This window comes from Falco punctatus, assembly GCF_963210335.1.
Source record: "Falco punctatus genome assembly, chromosome: 12".
Taxonomy (NCBI): domain Eukaryota; kingdom Metazoa; phylum Chordata; class Aves; order Falconiformes; family Falconidae; genus Falco; species Falco punctatus.
This window is the reverse complement of record NC_137592.1, coordinates 30,531,943-30,551,606: the sequence shown is the minus strand read 5'-3', so window position 1 is coordinate 30,551,606 and position 19,664 is coordinate 30,531,943. Positions and strand designations below refer to the sequence as shown.

Genomic DNA, 19,664 nt, shown 5'->3' with positions numbered 1-19,664 from the left:
TCTTCCCCTGCGCTCCCGACCAGAGCCGTGTCCCTGCCAGGAGCCACAACAGTCTGTGTCATTACATCAACCAGATCAGCAATGCCAAATCCAACCAATACATCGGAATGACACAGGCAAAGAAACCCTTGTTTCTGAAATCTTTGCAAATCAGGTAAAACCCATCAGCAATTAGAAAGGAACAAGCCAATATTGGACGAGATTGTTCATACTCATCTAAAGATGCTGAATCTTTGCTCTCGGCTCTTTATGGCTGCAAGTAAAATCTTGATTTGTACCAATATTTATTTTTAGCTTTCATCTTCCAAAATGTAGGCATAATTAAGCAACCTCTCATGAGCGTCAGCTGTGCTATTACAGAAGAAATGAAATATTCCTATGTAGATTTAATAGATGATGGTAAATGTTAGCATATCCTTGAGAGCTGTGAGATCGTTTAAGCAGAAATTACCTTATATTAAAAATGGGTTATAGGCAGTTACAGGCTGTATCCACAGCCATTTAGAGAAAAAAATGAACCGGCAAGAGTAATTTTCTAGTGACTGTTTCCATCTGAAGTGCAATCACCTTCTTTAGAAACGCTCCTCAGAGCATTATCAATAACAAGGAGCCCACGGATGAGTTAGATACTTGGGCTTTGCTCTTTTCTCTCGCTGGTACTTCTACTGCCCATGATTCCCCAGCATCCCACGACCAGCTGCAAGCTTATTCTCAAGCCTCTGAACGAGAAGCTTTTGGCATCCTCATTTCATGTACGTTACTCGATGATCTTAAGGGTCTTTTCTGACTTCAATGATTCTATGATTCCACAAGCAGAACTCAGACACCCCAGAGTCAAGGACCTGTCCATCCTAACACGGGAGATCTGCGCAGGAATTGACAGCAGATCCTTGAGCCCCAGACTGATGCTGGAGGCAACACATTTCTCTATGTGTTTTCTCCTGAAGATGATGAGGATGAGAGCCCCAACTCTACAAACCTGAGCACCCCAGCTCCAACAGAAACTGAGAGTATTCCGCATATTCTGAATTTTTCACCAGACCAGCTCCCTTGTGCACACAAAGCTGGCAGGAGCAGACATCGGGCCACGGCACAGAAAACTTGAGAGTATTATTAAAGGCAAATGAAAGATCTGAAAGCAATTGTTGTCAGGTATAAAGCTGACGGGGATGAATCCTCCCATCGCTCAGGTATCAGAATTAGGAAACAGGAGTCAGAAAGCAGCTCAGCTCAGTGGGATTTTAACAAAACATCCATTTACCATAGTCTAAAAAAAGCATAGCTCTAGGTTTTGAAACGGCCAGTGAAAGACAGCTGCATCCCTCAGAAATTTTAAAAGCTATCCTAAGAATTACTTTATTTTTGCTTTGTACCTCAGCATTGAAAAGTCAATGAGCTAACTTTTTTAGAAACTTTTTCTGTGGTATCACCTCCCAACCTGAATGCATTTTGATCTGCGCCGCTTTGCAGTAAAAATATTACTTCAAAAGCGCACGTGAAAACAACTGTGAGGGATTGTTCACTCTTTTTCAGCTGGTCTCACCTATGAAAGAGCAGAGGCAACAGAGAAACCTGGGGCCACGCAGACACTGCTGGAAGTCCCCAGAAATATTGTAACCACTTTCCTGCTAGAGCACATCAGTTTATTTTCCAAAGCAACTGGAAAAGTCACCGGTGCAAAATTCCACCTTATGAGTGCTTTTGCTCCCGCAGAGATGCTGAAGTCAGGTGCAGCCAGCAAATGCTGTCAGAGAGGGCTCATACACGCTCCGTGCCCCCACCCACCCCCCCACCCCGCAGAAAGCAGGGCTCAGCACAGGCAGGGTAACGGCCAACGCGGCCGTGGGGTGCACACGCTGACGGGGCACTGCAACGCACCAGGGGCAGGTGCCCAAAGCATCCCTGAGCATCGTGCTCAGGCCAGGGCAGCTCCTGATATTTAGACCCCCTTAAGCCAAACGTGAGGAGACCCAGGTGCCTCCAGGGGGATTTGGGCTGGATTCGGGGGCTCTCCGGGGTCACTCTCAGCAGCTGCTTCTCCCAGGGCTGCTCCCACACAGCCCCAGCAGAGAGGGACAGGGGAGCTGGGGGGGGTCTCTGCGCATCGGTGGGTGTTTCAGCCACCTCTCCCCTTCCTGCCCCTGCTTTGACCAGAGCTGCAGGCCACCTCAGGACCCAAACCCTGAGCAGGGGAGCAGGTGCCACTGCGATACCCAGGTCTCCCTCGCCAGCTGGCTCCTGCATCACCTGCGCCGCCGCAGGGCCCCGGGCACGGCTCGCAGAAGCCCAAGCGCTTTGCAGAGCAGCTGCAGCACTGCTCGGCTCCACCACCAGCCCTGGGGCTGCATCCAGAGCACCAGCAGCATTCAGCCCATTTGCAAGCAGAAAATGGTTTGGCACTGGTGCCCAAAGAAGCGCTCCTGGATGCCCTTCAAGCAAATAAATGCCTTCAGCAGAGGAGACTCGGGAGCCATTTTTTAAGAACACAATTTGATTAAAGGGTTTTAAAGAAATTGTCTTTGCCCGCCAAGAGGCGAGGAGGGCTGGTATGTTGGCAGGACCCTGGTGCTAAGGGTGACACTGCTGCTCGCAGCAGCTCTTTGCCCACCAGCCCCTCGGCTCAGCGGCAGGCACCATCCCCACATCTCCCACTGCTGATGAAAAGCTGGTGCCATGACATGGAGGGTCTCCCTGACCTGCTGGGAGGAAAACAACTTCCACAAAGCAAACCATCCCAAGCCACTGCTGGTACCCACACATGCCCAGGGCTGGGAGGGAAGTTTTCCCAGTGCTGGAGCTGGTTTTGATGTGCCCAAGGCAGCACCAGTAGCACACCCCCCCATAGTCAGGAGAGGATGCAGCCAGTGCACCATTCAGCACACTCAGACCTCTTTGCTGACTAACGACTTTTAGAACTCCAGAAACTGCAGCTGAGCATGATTAGCATCAACCCTACACCATCTAGTATCTCTCTAGTACCCCATTAATGTTTAATACCCCACATCTGCAGCTCTGGGAGTCTGGGGGCTACTAGTCAGCAGCATCCTTCAGAGAGCTTGTCCACGCCTGGTTCGGTGCTTTCTCCTGTGGGCAGAGAATTTGTTGTGCACATTATTAAAGCGCCTGCAAGGCAGATGCCAAGGATGTGAGCAGAGACTCTGAGTATGCAGTATTTGCCTTTGGAGCAGTGCAGTGTTTAACTCAAACCACAAAGGTTTTCCCCACTGCAGTGGAACGGCATGGCCCACGGAGCTGCCCGGGGAGTGCAAAATGATGGCTCCTCACGTGGTTTTTCTTCCCCTGCTGCTCCACAGATTTAGTCATTCAAATCCTAATATGTTATTGATGGGCACTTGTATCTGGAGAGTGCACAGAGACGCGAGCTACTAAAAATACAGGTTAGAATAACTGCTGCTCCTCCCGAGAGGGGGTGAGGGTGATGCCCAGATGGTTTCATTTGAGGTGCTGTTACCCACAGCCGTGACTGGTCCTGCCTCAGGGAGAAGCAAAGAGCCCGTCTCCCTTCAGGACATCAACGAGGATGCCTGTCCAGAGTCATATACTTTTTCACTATGAGCTGGATGAAGACCAGCATCTTCCTAAACAGTTTTTCCAGCATCCAGTTCTGGCTGCTCGGTCCATTTTAAAATGGGAGCCACTGACTTTCGGGGTACACCAAAGCTGCGAGTTGTTACGTCTGCTAGGCTGGTGTCTGGCTGGTCCCTCTGAACCGCTACAAGCAGAGCCAGGTTTACACAGCTGAGCTCCTGCTCTGCCACGAGGACTCATGTCCTTGTTCATCACAGCTTGTCCGCTCCTGTGCACGTTTAACATGGCCTGACAGAGGACGCAGAACGGTGGGAAAAAAGAGTACTTTCAGAAAGCTATTCCTAGAAACATTAATTTAATATATTTTATAAATATATATTATTTTTTCCAAGTGTTTTCTAACTCCTGGTCAAGTGTGTCAACATAAATGCCTCCTCATGTTTAGTTTATACTAAGCTTACATAAATACCCAACATACTGCCATAGTTATATTACTATTAAGTCTTAATGGGTAATTATTAGTGATTTTAACAGACCACACAAGTCTCCTAAAATACCAAAGGTTTCCTGCTGGCTTTCCTTTCTAATCCCCCACTGAAGGAACAAGAAGACATCCAAGGAATGGGCTCACCTCTGTATCAACACAGCCTTCAAGGTCGCCTACTCCAACCACTACCTCAAGCCTAAATTTCCCGATTGCTTTTCTAGAAAGGGGAATTTTTCAGCAAGCACAACACAACCTGATCATACCAAGCTTTTGCCATCCAAGTCCCGGCAGTGTCCTGGCTGCACGCGTTCAGGAGCATTGATCTTTGCAGCCACTTTCCTCGTTAGCTGGAATTGAAAGACTTTGCTAGCGTAGACATTTTTTTAAAAAGCAGAAATTGGGTTATTTCCAAGTGCAAACAGCCTTTTTATTATTATTACTTGTTTGGTCTTTTTAGAACAGCAGGTAAAGGGCATCCAAAAAACACAGCCTGTCCCTCTGCCATCCCCCTGGAGCTCAGCTGCAGCCTGTGCCTCCCTCCCATCCAACACCTCCCACTCAACACCTACGCTACTGCCACACAGGGGAAGGGACGGGAACGAGAGACAAGTAATGAGATGGAGAAGACAGGCAACAGCCACAAAGTCAAGGGGAAACAGGGAGATGAGCGTATAAAGGGGTCTGGTATACAGCAGCTCTCCTGGTGCCTAATTAAAGACTGATGTCTAATCAAGATGCTTTCAAGGGTGGTCTCTGTGCTGACCACCCGCCACTCCTCTGCAACAAGAGCCTGGGCAGGGATGCTGCAGCCCCACACCTCAGACTTCGGAGTTAGGTGCCCACTCAGCCTCAAAGGCTTCAGGGCTTGTGTTGTCAGTGCACGAGGAAGTGAGAATTAAAACATCACACAGGCACGCAGTGACCTCGTCCTGCTCTATTCAAATCGATGCAAGTTTTGTCACTAACTCCCATAACAGCAAAATTGAGCAGGCAGTGGCATACGAAGTGAAAACCCTGTGGTTTTCCATCCGTAGCATCACAGTTTAAGCACATGCTCCTCTTGGATGAGCTCCTCCTCTCCTCCCTGTTCCTCTATCCAATTCCATGGTGCTAAAACCAGGAATTTAGGTTGTCCGTTTGCACACATGCTTGAAACAGTACAAAGCAGCACACTGTGTTTGGGGATATGCTTAACTGCAGGAGCAGCAGAGAAGAGCATCTCTTGCTCCAGCAACCAAAGGCAGCAAGTACCATCTCAAAGGCAGACAAAGCACTTGACTGCTACAGCCATGGGAAGGTTTCCCAAAAACCATCCTGACTGATAGTTACGGACATTTCTTTTAGCTCCCTATCAAATGCATTTATGGTCACCAGTTCCCTATAGACCAGATGTGTTGCTGGTTCCGTTTTCCAAACTAAATGTCCCCATTTGGATAAAGGTCACAGGCAGACCTCATAATGAGAGATCACTGCCTTTTAGAAGAGGTGGGGGATGACAAACCACAGGTAGAGCCAACCCAGCTGACAAACTGAACATCACAAGCCCTGAAGACCACTGAAAAATTTTTACAACTTGTTTAAAAGATTAGAAGCCACCTCCTGGACTAAGGTGTGTGTCACTCTGCAGGCAAAGGCACAAGCAGCCGACCTCTATTTATACCATCTCAGCGGTGAGCCCCAGCTGTTTGCTGTCAGCCACCCTGAAGTCACACAGGTTAACAGCTGTGCTAGAGCCAGCCTCCCCTTTGCAGAGGACAAAAGCTACTTTTAGCATTATCTCTCTCTATTTTTGCAGTGTTCATTGCTCTAGGACCTGATCAGCAGGCGAGCCATTGGGAACAGGGAACACTGTTATCCTTGGCTTGGTGGTAGGGGGAGAGAGAAGCTCACACGTAAGGAAATATGCCTTTCTGAGAGCATCCAGGGCTGGTATGAAGAGGCATGGGGAGCCTGTGCTGAGCCCAGGGGCTGGAGCTGGACTGGCAGCCATAACTTTATTTTGCCCTGGGCAGCTCAGTCCCAGCACAGCAACCCTGTGCCAGCAGATGAAGCCAAGCTGGAAATTTGTGGAACTACTCAGCAGAAAACATGGCCAGCATTGGCAAATTCCTTGGCGAGCGAGCTCTGCTGCAGTGGAGCCTCCTGGGTGTGGAGGGAAGAGCAGAGCCTGGGGAGCAGAAAACCATGCTCATCATCCCCCACCAGCAATGCAGCCCACCACAGGTGGTAGATGGGTGAAAATCAGCTCCTACCAGCCTGGGGAAACAAATGCAAAAAGAGGGGGGGTTCTGTGCATCTTGCAGCGTGCATAGCTGGTCTGTTCCTCTTGCACGACATGTCTAGATGAAGCATCACAGCCCCAGGACACACAGGGTTATTCATCTCCACGTAACCAAGCACTCAATTATGTGACTGCTGCACCAGCCTCCTCCTCTGACCCTGGGAAGAGCAGGAAGGGACAGGCAATGGATCATCCATACATTTGTCAGAGCCACTGATGTGGTGTTCACTTCTTACAGCTCTGAAGCAGTAGAATTTGTTACATTCCAATAGGAGATCAATATGTAATTTAATTAAGATAGATGGTTTCAGGTTCTCTGTGCCAGCATTGCCTCTGTTCAGGAGCTGCTGAGACCCTGCTTTCCATGCACATCTGCTTTCCATGCACATCTGCTTCCCAGCGCTGCACCAGGAGCTCCCTCTCTCTACCCCGCCTGGTCATACTGCCACATTTACAGGATATTACAATGAGGATTTTTTTAAGAAGGCAAGATGCCCATAGCTGTGCATGCTTCACACGTTCACTTAATTACTGCTTTCCTTCTTTCTTCTTCTCAATTAACCAAGAAGGTCTTGTCTAATGAACTGAGCAAGAACAAAGCAGGACCAAACAGCAGTTCCCATTAAGGCTCCTTCGAGGCACAGGCAGGAGCCAGGCTCCTGCGTGTTCACAGCAGTTCAGCGTTGGGGGGTGGTGATTGTGAAGGCTGAAATTAAGCTATTTCTGCACACAGCCCTGGAGCACCCCACTTGTTCGCACACATGGTCCAGGCTGAAGCCTCCGAGCTGCCCTGATGTGGACATCTCTGCTGTCCCACACCTACAGCCCCCCAGCACACCTGAACCTAAAGACTTGCCCAAACCTCCGACAGGTTGAAGACCAGCTCTGTGCCAGCTGACTCCCAGGACAGTACGACACACTGTCTCCAAGCGCTGAATTTAAAAGAATAAAAGCAAGAGAGCCTACGGCTCCCCATGGCAGCAGCCGCACCAGTGACTCGGGGGTTTACTGGGGGGATGGGTTTGCTCCTTCCCTGTGACACACTGGGCGCCCGCAGTCCCTACTGCGGCTGCTACGCCAAACCTTGGTGGCCAAAACCTTCCCTGCAGGGCAGCTGGCTGGGTGCTGTGCCCTCAGCACCCAGGGCAGGCCCAGCAGCTCCGGGGTTCAGAGCAGGAACCTATCACATACCACCGTCTCCTCCGGGAAGGGCCAAAGAGCAAGTTTTTAGGCATTATCTGCAAATGCCAAATTACTGTGCTGGTTACTGTACTCCCCCCAAAAACCTCCCGTTCACATAAAGCATTTGCAAGCAGCCTGACACCTTACCTGCTTTGCTCTGACAGGGGAAACAGGAAAAGCAAGATCCCAAGAAGTGCATTCCTCAGGATGCACAGGAGGCACGGCAAAGTCTTGGGTGGTTTTATTTTCTCTCATGCACTCACACGGCTAGAATTCCTTAAAAAAAAAAAAAAAAAAAAAGAGAGAGAGAAAAAAGAATCAGTAAAACTGAACTTTACAATACTAATGGGTAAGATGTTCATCAGCCTCCGTCCTGTAAGACAAGCACGCTTCTCTCTACATACAAACTACACCTCAGAGATAGGTATGAAACCATCGAGAACTCCTAAGAGCACAACAGCATTAGCACGGATCCACGGGTCAAATCAACAGCCAGTCTCATCTCAGGGAAAAAGCCCATTCACTTCATGCAGCCCCTCCGATTCACCCTGGATGAGCACATCTCTTACCAGAGAGATTACAGAGAACTAATCCTGTATCTGTCCGCAGCAGAAAGATTAACAGCACTGCGCTTTTCTCATAACCAGTGTTGCACCACAATAAATTGTGCCTGAAATCCAGCCCCAGCAGCACCGAAAGAAGGGCTTCTGTGGGATTTTCCTTCTGCAAATTTACTTCTTTCCTGAGGGGAAAAAAACCCCAACCAAATATTAAAATGCTACTATAGGTCAGAACATACATCAGATGACTAGGGACCAGACTCAGGACTGCTAGCGCCAGTTGAGCTCTGTGGTAGCTGTGTGGGGCAGGCAGGTCCAAGCCGGGGTCCCAAGGGCAATGCAGAGCACCGCTCGCCCAGTGCCTTCAGCATCAGCAGCGTTTTGGGGAGGTCATGCTTCCCCCTCAGAAGAGGGAATACCTTCAGCAAGCCACCCAGCCATGCAAGTAGTTTATAGTGCTGGCAGTCCACCGCCTGCTTGATAAGTGCTACCCATTTTCTGGGGAAACCTCAAACAGGTGTTTTTTGGTCTCAGATGATTGTTTCAATTAAAAGTAATAACTAGAACAAAACATCAGTGGCTGAAGGACCACCAAAATAGCATCTTCAAGAGCCCTTGGAGAGAAAGGACAACTAGGGACCAGGGCTGCTGCAGTGATAGAGTGCATTTGGACTTGGAATGGGAGGCAACGTCAGGGAGTCAGCACTACCAGAGCTACCCCGGGCAGCTGCTCCCACTGCTGCAGTCAATCCTGCAGGCTCAGGCTTTCTGCAGCAGCCCAGAGATGCGCGCAGCTGCCTGCCAGCCAAGCCCTGCGAGCGATGCATTCCAGTAGTTTGGGTTCGCGGCGCTCAGGGTACCGTCACAGCAACCAACATGAAATCGAGTGACCACGCTGGCACCTCCTCTGCTTTCTGCACGGAGGGAGGTGGAACTAAGTGCTTTGGTTCCTGGTTGGAGGTAGAGTAATGAGGTACCTACTGCAAAAAAAACCCGGAACCCCTCTCACCCTTGCTGATGTGTGCAACATCTGGGAGGCAGGCAGCCCTTGTGGTAAAGCCTCAGAGCCACCACCGTTAGGCCTCGTGTGGAAACGGTACCTGCAGCAGGTTCATGCACAGCTGGGGGGTGAGGAAGCTGCTTTGATTTTGTTTCTAAACTTAGGGAGCTGCCTGGGTTTCAGTGTGGACATACAGCCACAGAAAGGAGCATCTCACACAGCTCAGGGGCACCTCCTTGTTCTCCCACACCTGGATTACCAGCCGTTTGCACTTTAATACACACCCTTTTACACAGCACACAGGCACAAAGCAAGCAAGCTTTTTTTTCTTTCAAACATGCAAGTGAATTGTCACACTGCATCCCACTTCCCCCACCTGAACGATAAATGCCACAGCAGAACGAAGATATGAGGGATGACCTACTGAAAGCAGAAAGCGAACACGAGCTTGAAAAAAATCTCTTACTGCCCAAGGTGGAGAGAAGCAATCAGCAGGTATAGAAACCAAAACACCTACGCTGCCTTCCCAGGTCACAGCGAAAAAAAAGACTTTGTACACCCAGAGCCCCTGCACTGGAATTCAGCACCAGAATTATCTTGCTGGTAATTTTGGTGTTGGGCATTGATACATTGATTTTTATTTTTACCTTCTTCATTAGCACATGGAAGCGTCACACTCGCTATCATGTTGGGACCCTGAAAACCAAGGAAGGGATGTTTAAGTCAGCAACAACCTAGAGCAGAAAGACACGAGGAAGAGTTACTAAAAACATCCAGGGAGATGGGAATTGCTTCTAAAGGGCATTTCCAACTAACACTTAAAACCTGCAAGGCTTGCACTACGGCAACACACCTTGCTATCGCTGTTTGCAAAGCTTGGGGCCGCGTTGTGACATTTTGGATGCTTTGGAGAGCGTTGCTGACAGCCCGGGCCCTGGGGAGGAGTTTCAGCGTGCAGCCAGGGCTGCCGTGCTGCTCAGCTGCCTGCATCGGCTGCACCCGCGCCCAGACTGCAGCAGGTCCCCACGCTGCTCCGCCTGGCACCGGGTGGGCGCACAGAGGTGTCACAGTGGTGCAGGAACACAAGGGGAACCAGCAGGCGTGCGGAAAGGACCAACAGTCTCCAGTCTGAAGCCTACCATGGTGGATATTTTCCTCAAGTTTTATACCGCTTCTGTGCACAAATAGAAAGATGCAGGATAGAAGACAAGTTGTTATTTCAAAATCTCAGTATGAAAAAAAAAAAAAAAATCCACGTCCCGCAGGGTGTAAAGCAGCAACTTCAGGCAGGCTGGCACACTCTTTAGGAGTGCTGCCAGGGTTCCTGCCCCCCCTGCTGCACAGCCCAGCAGTGGGCTGGAGACAGGACCAAGCCACCCATGGGCTCTGCTGCAGCCCTCCCTGCTTAGGCTAAAGGTCTGCAGCCTGCCAGAGCATCGGGCCCACTGCCAGGGCCCACAGTGACCCACATAGATACGGTCGTCTCCTTTTCAGAAAAAAAGCAAACACACACACACAAAAAGCCCAGCACACTGAAGCCACCCCCTGCGCGAGCACATTGCCCTGAAAAGCAATGACTTTGCAATATGCAGCAGGACCAGGTGGATCAGCAGGGGTAATGTTCTCATAAGCACGGGCTATTTACTCGCAGCTTTTCCCTCGCTGGCGTGGTTTAGCCCAGCTGTTTTCAGCTTTCCAACCACCCCAACAAGGACAGGACAATTACAGCCTTGTGGAAACTGCCACAGGCGGCCAGCAGCTCAACCCGGGTTTTCCATGACAGTGAAAAAGCAAATTTCTCACCTCTAGAATAAAGTGCTACTCGCTCCAGCTGCCAGAGCAAACACAGTCGACCGGCTGCTTTACAGTATCGCTCCCTTGAGCTACACCAGTGCTGCTGGGCCGGGCGGCAGGGGACACTGGGCCAGTCCTGCCTGCCACTGGGAATGATTAGGAACTGTCACTCTCCCTTCAACAGCGGACATCGCTCTCTCTCAATGTGACCAGCAAAGCAGCACATGCAGGGATGTAATTCTCTCCATCCCACCCCATGCAAGGGATAAAAAGCATTGCCCGTAGCGAAGCGAGACGCGCATACGTTAGCCATGCCAGGTGCTCCCCTGCGTACAGGAGCAGTGCAGGCATCTGGCCGTAGGGAAGGGAAAGGTGAAAGGTGGCTGCAGGGGTGGGGAAGGAAAAGCAACATCCAACACGCAGCTGCAAACAAGGCTTTTTCAGCAAACAGGCAGCATCAAGAGGCAAGTTCCACCCGCAAGGCTTGCAGCCACCTCGCCGAGATGACAGCACCCCTCCCGCTGTCTTCAAGGCTTCGGGCTCCTACGGCCACTTGTCTTCCCTCTTGCCAGGCCAGCGAGATGCAGAGCATTCGATGCACGAGCTCATGCTGCTTCAGCTGCAGAGCAGCAGCTGCTCTCCCTTCATTTTTGCCAATATATCTGTCACACTGCAGAATAGCAAGGCTAACTGTCACACCATTTAGTAGCCACAGAAATCTCTCAGCCTCTAGACTAATGGTGTATTTGAAAACCAGTTTAACTTGTTACCCTAGCCTTGCACCAAATCAGATCAACTCGCTCGCATGGCAGCATCTCCTGCAGTAAAGCCATGAGCTCTTGCACAGGCTTCCCTAAACCTGGAAAAATCAGACAATGAGCACTCCCAGTCACTCAGAGCCATTATCAGGCCAGAAGAGCTACAGCCACCGACAGCTCACACAGTCATCACACCCAACGAAGCCGGGGCCGTAGCTGGCCTGCTTCTCACCAGCAGCTACCTGGAGCTCTCTTGGAGGCTTGGAAGCCTCCTCAGGCCAGTGGGCAAGGACTCAGTCGTGTTCCTGCCGCTTCCGATTCCAACGCAGCAGCTCCAGCGCAGGGAAAGATGGGGAACCACTTCACAATTGCATTAAAGTGAGAGGAACCTGCACAGCTGCAGGCAGGGAGAGGCAGAGCCGAGTCCCGGGGCTAGCAGGATGCCTTCCCTGGATGTGTGAGCTCAGTCCCCACGTCCCCCAGCCCTAACTGGAGCCTGCTGATCGCCAAGCACCTCACCTGTTCTTGGCCATAACCCGAGGCAAACCAGGCGGTTTCTCATCAGGCTGGCTACCAGGTGCTCCTGCACACAAACAGGCTGAACTCCTGATGGCCAAGAGGTGGGCAGTAAAGAGATGAAAGGAAAAGAATTCCTTCAGTGTTTGATTGCATTCACTCTTTTACCCCCATCTAACGCAGTTTTCAGATGTTCATCCTCCAGATGAACAGTAGCAGCACGGACTGAGACAACCGCTCCTGCCATAAGCACTCGGTGCCAAGCCTACGGGCACAGAGAAACCTGCACCTTTATCCAAGGCTGGCCTCACTGCTCCTCCATTGCCATGTTATTTTGTTCTGAAGCTCTGATAATCTTTGCATCCTTGGCACTGCTCTGTAATAACCAAACAAGTTCTGGAACTGCTCCCATCTCATAGGTACCTTTCTGAACGAAAGGCTAAATTGGAACTAACAAAAATAGTCCTCCTCCTGCTCACATGAAATCACACTACCTGTAACCCAGTTTGCAAGCAGCACTGACATATGGAGACTAAACTCTGCCTGATCCTCTCCAGCCTATATGCAGCAGCAGCAGTGCCCTCGGGGGCGGGGGGAAGCACAGCACAGAAGAGAAAATAGTTGAAAAGATGAGTCCTAAAATGCCATTAACTTGCACCTTTCTTCCTTGTGAGTGCTGAAGGGCATGGGAAGAACCGACTCCTTTTTGTGGCAGATGCGTAACTCCCTTTCTGAAGGACCTTTCAAAAAAAGATGGAGGAGCTGCCTGGAGCTGGCCCAGTCAGCGCACCCCATCACTCCCAGTAACGCAGACAAGTACTACGTTCACCCTCAGAGACGGGCAAATCTGGTTACAGGGGAGCGCTTCTGTCAGCAACACAAAAATCAAGGCAGCCTTTCCTCAGCAGCCGGCAGACATGCTGTACTGCGGCACCACATCCAGAGCAGAAAGAGTGGATGCTTCAAGGATAAAAACCGAGAGGCACTGAATAAAACTAGGAATTGGGTTCAAAGCAAAGAAGTGATTCCTCTTGCAGGCAGCAGCTCAGTGAGGCCCTGGCTAAGAGCGCCGCAGGCACTGGAAGTTCACACAGGCTCAAGGGGAAAACAGAGAAGTTCCTGGAAGAGAAAACCACTGATGATTTTATGCCTGTTCCCACGGTTAGGGACAGGAGACTGAGTAAGGGGCATCTCTGATCAGACCAGAGATATCTCAGCATACACAGGAAGGCTGTAGGTACCAGCCATTCCAGTCCCTTAGAACTGCCTGCTTCTAGCAACAGCTAAAGCAGTTTGATACAATACAAATTGTGTCACTGCAGTACTCAATCCTCTAAATTGATTCTCATTGTCTATTTTATGTATAAGTCTCTATTTTTGGAGAGCTTGTGCTTGAACCCGTTGCATTTGCAAAAAAACAGCTATCTTTTCCATTAAGTAACAGGTTTTCCATTCACACTTTTCCAGACACAGCTACTGAACACAGGCATCAACTGTGCTGTTTGTAAATGCAAGTCTATTTTTGTCTTTGTAAGTAGAATGCATTCTAATTTAAAGACCAGAAAGGTGTTATGCAGAACCTAAACCTCTCAAGCCTTTATCTTCTGTTGAGAAGTATATGTAGTATGTTCAACTTCTAGCCTAACTACAAAACATTGCCCAACAGCAAGTTGAACACACCTCTTTTATGACTATTGTTGCAGCGTTTAAACACAGACCACTGCAAAACATTAATCCCCGATGCAGACCTATAGCACAGCTTTAACAGCAGCACTGCTGCCCTCAGCACACACCCACTGATGCAATCTCTGCACACAGCAAGTTTGCAGGGCATCTTCAGTATTCCTCTGCAATAACCACCTTTTCCCACTGATCTTTCAGCACTGACAGTTTTAAATATAGGTGAAATGTTCTTGAGCTACTATTTAAAATGCTAAATTTCAAGGAGAATATAAACTTTTTATCTGCATGCTTTCAAACTCAGTGCCAGAAGCTCATTAGATCAAAATGAATGGATTCTTTCTTCGTACACAGACCTTACAAACTATAACCAACTCGGAAGTTCCAGTTAAATTGTAACTTCACCCCAGCTCCTGCTCACATTACAAAACCACCAAGATATGCAAGAGTTACCACCAGCCAGGCTTGAAGAGCAGGCCCATAGCGTATTTGACTCGAGCATTACCATCCACACAGCAAACAAATAAATCCTCCCCCTCCCAAGCCCCGTGCAGGTACACATGCAAAAATATTACAACAAACCACTTAAGATTAGATGCTTTTTTCTGATGGAGTGCTAATATAGTGTTACTAAAACTTGGCTGAATTAATGTAACAGCATCATACAAAGAAGTATCATGGTACAGGACAAAGATCTTCTGTATGCACCGCTGCTTTTCAAGGCTGTGGTAGTTGTATGCCATCTCAATTGTTACCACTTTCCAGCACACTTCTCTGGTAAAATATTACACATTTTGTTTGCACAGTCAATAATTCTCCCAATACTGAAAAAAACATTTTATTGAAAACTTCTATAAGGACACAATGATCACAACAAAATCAGGAATCTGGCACAGAATGTGCTCAGAATTTTTTACAAAATAATTACAATCCAAGGAAAAATGCCTACATAAATCAGTACAAGTATCAAAGTATAAAAGCTATGACAAGAAAATGATAGCTCTTCCAACGTAAGACATGCTTCAAGAGCTGTATCTTGTTCTCACACCTTTCATGATGTAACTTTTGTTCGGGAAATTATTTCATTCACAAAACTGTTGTTCTTTGCCAACACATCATTTCTCAGCTGTTTCAGCTTGACTTTGATGTCTTCTTCTGACATATCTGTCAGGGGCAATGCTTTCACTTGACAAAGAAAATCCTGAATTATCTTTTCACCTTCCTGAAACGGAGAGGAGAAGGAAAAGAAGACAGAAAGGATGTTTAGACGGCAAGCAGGATTTTTCCAAGTTCCCTAAAGATACAAAGTATTATTATTCACTAGAAACTTTTTGCAAGCAAAACCCATGGTTGTTTTCGGACTTGCTAGCACGTTCTCAATACCAGAACAATCCAGTTATACTGGTATCAGAAGTTCTTTCCCTTTCAATCCATGAGCAAAATGTAGCAGCTGATCAGCAGAAATACAGTATTTAACACTGAGAGCTCCTGTATGTGTTCCACATTTAATTCCAACGTGCAACACATTAGGCGAGGATCACTAGCAATAATAGCATCAATGTGTTAATATTACCCAAACTAGTTACTTTTTGAAGGAACTGTAAATCAAAGCCAATGTTTCAATATGCAAAAGGAAAGAACAAATTGTAACCAAGCAACTGGAGAGTGGCCGTCACCAAGGAGAACAGATGATAATTAAGCTCTATGCATATGCTTTTACACAAACAGGCAAAGTGGAACTTCTAAACAATCTGAATTGAATAGCAAGAACAAACATTTCAATGAAGAGTATTCCAAATTCCCTGTATTAGAAACAATTTGCCCAGAATACGGAATTTTGTCTAGTCCTCTGCCTCTCGCATTTTAGAACTCTTCTACAAAGTTTTCTTTTTTTCGCATTTAAGACTCATGCAGTATGCTTTCAGTGCAGAAGTCTGCAAAGGACTTGGCAAAGCAATAGCATGCCTTTCCCTCTAAACATGATGTTAACAAAGGCAGACAAATTGCCCAGGCGAGACATCTATAGCCATGCCATTCTATTGCCTCGAGAGTTTATGAAAAATTATGTATTACTGAAATATCCAAGAATAAAAGATGATGCTGTATTTGTCGGAAGTGTTTGCCAAATCAATTTAATTTCAACCAACTTAAGACTACACGGCCAGATTCAGCTAATCTGAAAAATACTTCACCATAAAGGAAAGGTAATAGCGGAGCAACTGAGGCAGTTGGAGGGGGAACCTCCTGGCACTAAAAGGTAGGACAAATCGGAGATCACTCATCCTCAACATCAGATCCACGTACTAAGCCAGGCACAAATGCAGTAAGCCTCAAACTGAAAATAATGTAACAGGTAACAGCCTCTGTCTAAAGCAAAGGCTTTTTAGATGTAGAAAGTGCTTAGGATATGGACCAACACTTCAGGGCTTCTGTACTGGTAATATGGAGCATTACCGGGATTGCCATGGACGTACAGGAGACAGACGAGCTACAAGGCTGCTAAGTTTCAGGCCAGCTGCTGGGACACAGAACTAAGATCCGTAAGCTGATTTACATGTGTGAAGCAAGGAGGACCTGACTACTGGCAAAAAACAATGCAAGTCATACAGCACGTGGATTTCCTAGGAGGCTGCAACACATGTCACGGTAAGAATTCTTAATCCAGCAACAAGACGACACAGGCTAGTCTCAAAAAGCTTCCTGCAGGCTATTGCTTTCCTTTTCACTACCCGCTAACGAAGCTTCTTTTAAGAGAAAATGAAGGGAAAAAACAGTTCACTCCAGTGGCTTTACACAACTGTATTATGCAACACAGACACGATCAGATCTATGCGGAGATGGGGGTTTCCTCAGCTTCTGCTGAAGCCTGTGCAAAGCCAAGGGCATTTTTTACCTCTCAGCTGAGTAGAGAGCCAAGCTAAAATTCTCATGTGTGAAATGGGAAGAACTTTATGACATCTATAAATCAGACATTCCAGGTCTAGACTGCCGTGTCCTTCAACAGGATCAGCTTGTGAGGAGTGTTGGTACTGATGGGATGTGGAAGGGCTGCGTGCTCAGCTTTTCTCTAACGTGAACCAACCTGAACATGTTCATATTGATCTTTAAGAAATGAGCACAAATGAGCCCTCAAATAAGGGAGAGCAAAACCAGGTGCAACCCACCTGCAGAGCCAAGAACAATCTAAACGACAATTAAAACAAAAACTGTAACTTAAGACCCAAGAAACACTTCATACAAACTAAGTAGCCAACAAAAGTGATGAACACAAAATTCTGGCTCAGTTCAACAATAAAGAAAACCCCATGGGACAGCTAGGGACATGTCCTTTTGTATGACTCCAGTTGTATGCCAATCATACCAACTGCCAATCATTATTCTTTAAGAGAAAAATTAATTTCATTCTCATACTATGTTCTTTGATAAAATTCTTGCCTATGTTAACTTGAAATCAATCTAAACCAAAACCCACTAACCTTGAACGTATCTTCAACTCCTAATGAACTTAATAGCTAAAACATCTTGCTATGGAAAAATGACATCATAGTTACTTATCCCCAAGCTTCAGGGGAACCTGAATCCTTGAACTATTCTGCTTGGTCTATTCCAGCTAAACAAAATTTTAAAAGCATTCCTGATAGCAAACCTCTCTTTCTTTGCAGAATTTCTTGGCTGGTGGTTCTCCTTCAGATTCCTTGGACTTGCCAATGTTTTGAAACTCCTCCAGCTCCAATGCTTTCTCTCTTGCGCTTTCTATCACATGTTTTGGGAAAGCTGCCAGCTCTGCTACATGTATTCCAAAACTCTGGTCACAAACACCTGGATGGTGAGGGAGGGAAAAAAAAAACCACCAATGGGAAAGAATTCTCAAGAGATAATGTGCCTACACACAGAAGATATGAGCAAAGTTGTAAGAGTTCTCTGTTTCGAAGAATTAAGTGCATGACATTATTTGGCTCTCCCAACATTTTCCAATTCACCTTTTGGATACACATGGTAACACAGGCTAAAGAATATGCTCTTACTTAATTAAGCTCTCAGAGCAGTAATTGCATAGCTCCAAAAGTGCTTCAGGAATAAAACTCTTCAGGCAGAAAGAATTTCCCTCTAGTACTTGAATGAAACTGAGCGATGGTTTTTAATAAAGTACTTCAGCACAGTCTTTAGAATATAGTAATTCCCATAATTATTTTTAGTGTATATCTCACTTTTTCTATACTTATATGAATACATATGTGAATGTGTGTGTGTATATATATATATATATATAGTATAATATTAAAGGGTTGCATTCTCAATTCTCCTTCTCCTTTGCCTCAGTACCACATAACTTCCCAGACTCCAGGAGCCATCTTTAATTATATCAAAACCTTCCAACTTTAACTTTACACTTACTTCAATTAATACAGTGTTCATAGCATTTGGTTGAGAAAGAAAAGCTCTCATAATTGCTCAAAATGTATCTATTACACACATTTATATAATTTTTGCTTCAATATTAAAAGCTCTCCGATACAATCTGTCAACTCCATTGGTTTACATCATCGTAATTCCAACTGGCCACCCACAAATATTACTACATCCTTTTAATTCCAGTCTCCAGAAAGGAGTTATGAATAAGTGAATTACACATATAAAATGATACCTAACTAATCATCTCTTAAATACTGGGTTACTGAAGAATAGGTAAAGGAAAACTTAGCATTTAATATTTTTTGGGTTATTAACCTTGTAATCTCTCAGGTTTCTTAAAGGAAATTAACATTTTTAAGCAAAAATTAGTCTTCTTGTTTTACATTAAAAACACACACCTGCCCAGACACAAAGCTAACTCAGGTCTCTGCTGAGAACAGCCCTTTCCACATCTCCTTCTCCCACGATTTTGTCACACTCTTGAAACACAAAAACAAGGATGCAAATACTGTGTAAAAGTTCCTTGTCATGCATTTCAGATCAAGTTACACATTTCCAACAAGGTGAAACCTGTTACTTGTTTCAAAACACAGCTGTATCCGAGCTGCCTATACTCACACTCTTGCCTGAACAATGTAATCCTTCCAAGAGGGAAAGGGCACAACACTAAATGCAACAACTTACACGAAAGAGGTCAAATTTGAGACCAGGTATTTTAACATGAAGATTTCATAGCGTTTTACCTCCTCTGACAGAGGTTTAAGTAGATAGATACAAACTATTGTGCCTCTATGCTCCACAGCACTTCCAAGAAAACAGACTGAATGAAAAGATGCTGCATGTACAAAGAAGTGTACAACTAAAAATAGCAACACTGATTGAAGAAAAATATGCAACTGGGCTTCTAGTTTTCACCAGGACCAGAATGAGTGAGTTAATACAGGTTAATAAAAAATAAAGGGGGGTGGGGTTTGGTATGGGGAGCGTGAAGAAAGATAATTCACCCAACCATGTGGGGAATATTAGGGGGTTTTATCACAAGATTTCCTATTCCAAGGGATTTATAAAGTAGAAAGTTTAGAATTAGCCCATATTACTTCCCTCTCCAACCTAAGTACTCAAAATAATGCACCTAAATGTAGATTTAGATTGTTTGAAGACACTGTACCTCACCAGCTCCCAACTGCACTGAAATCACTCATAGTTCCACTGCACGCTCACAGCAGTTTATGACTATACTTATCTTCAGTTCCCAGGCCACACTAAGTCACATTTTAAGCACTGATTTCTGCCAGGCATTCAGAGGGCTCCGAACATTCACTTGGTGGAAGGAGCTTGATACGTGCTGGAGAAGATGGGAAACAGCAAACTATGAAAGAACCAGAGGCACTGCCCCTGCACTGGGACAGGCTGGGTACCAGCACCACTGGAACTCAGAAGCAAA

At 46.7% G+C, this 19,664-nt stretch overlaps 1 protein-coding gene across 2 annotated transcripts in view; it reads right to left on the bottom strand.

Moving 5' to 3' along the window:
- Positions 1-14,629: 14,629 nt before the first annotated feature.
- MSH2 (mutS homolog 2) overlaps positions 14,630-19,664 on the bottom strand; it is a 51,464-nt gene continuing 46,429 nt past the window's right edge. For both annotated transcript variants that reach the window (XM_080408395.1, XM_080408394.1), the window contains exons 15-16: positions 17,454-17,626; positions 14,630-15,029 (exon numbers count right to left, since the gene is read on the bottom strand). In XM_080408395.1, coding sequence (XP_080264521.1) covers positions 14,859-15,029; positions 17,454-17,626 — 344 coding nt within the window. In that variant the 3' untranslated portion in view covers positions 14,630-14,858. The remainder of the gene's footprint in view (positions 15,030-17,453; positions 17,627-19,664) is intronic.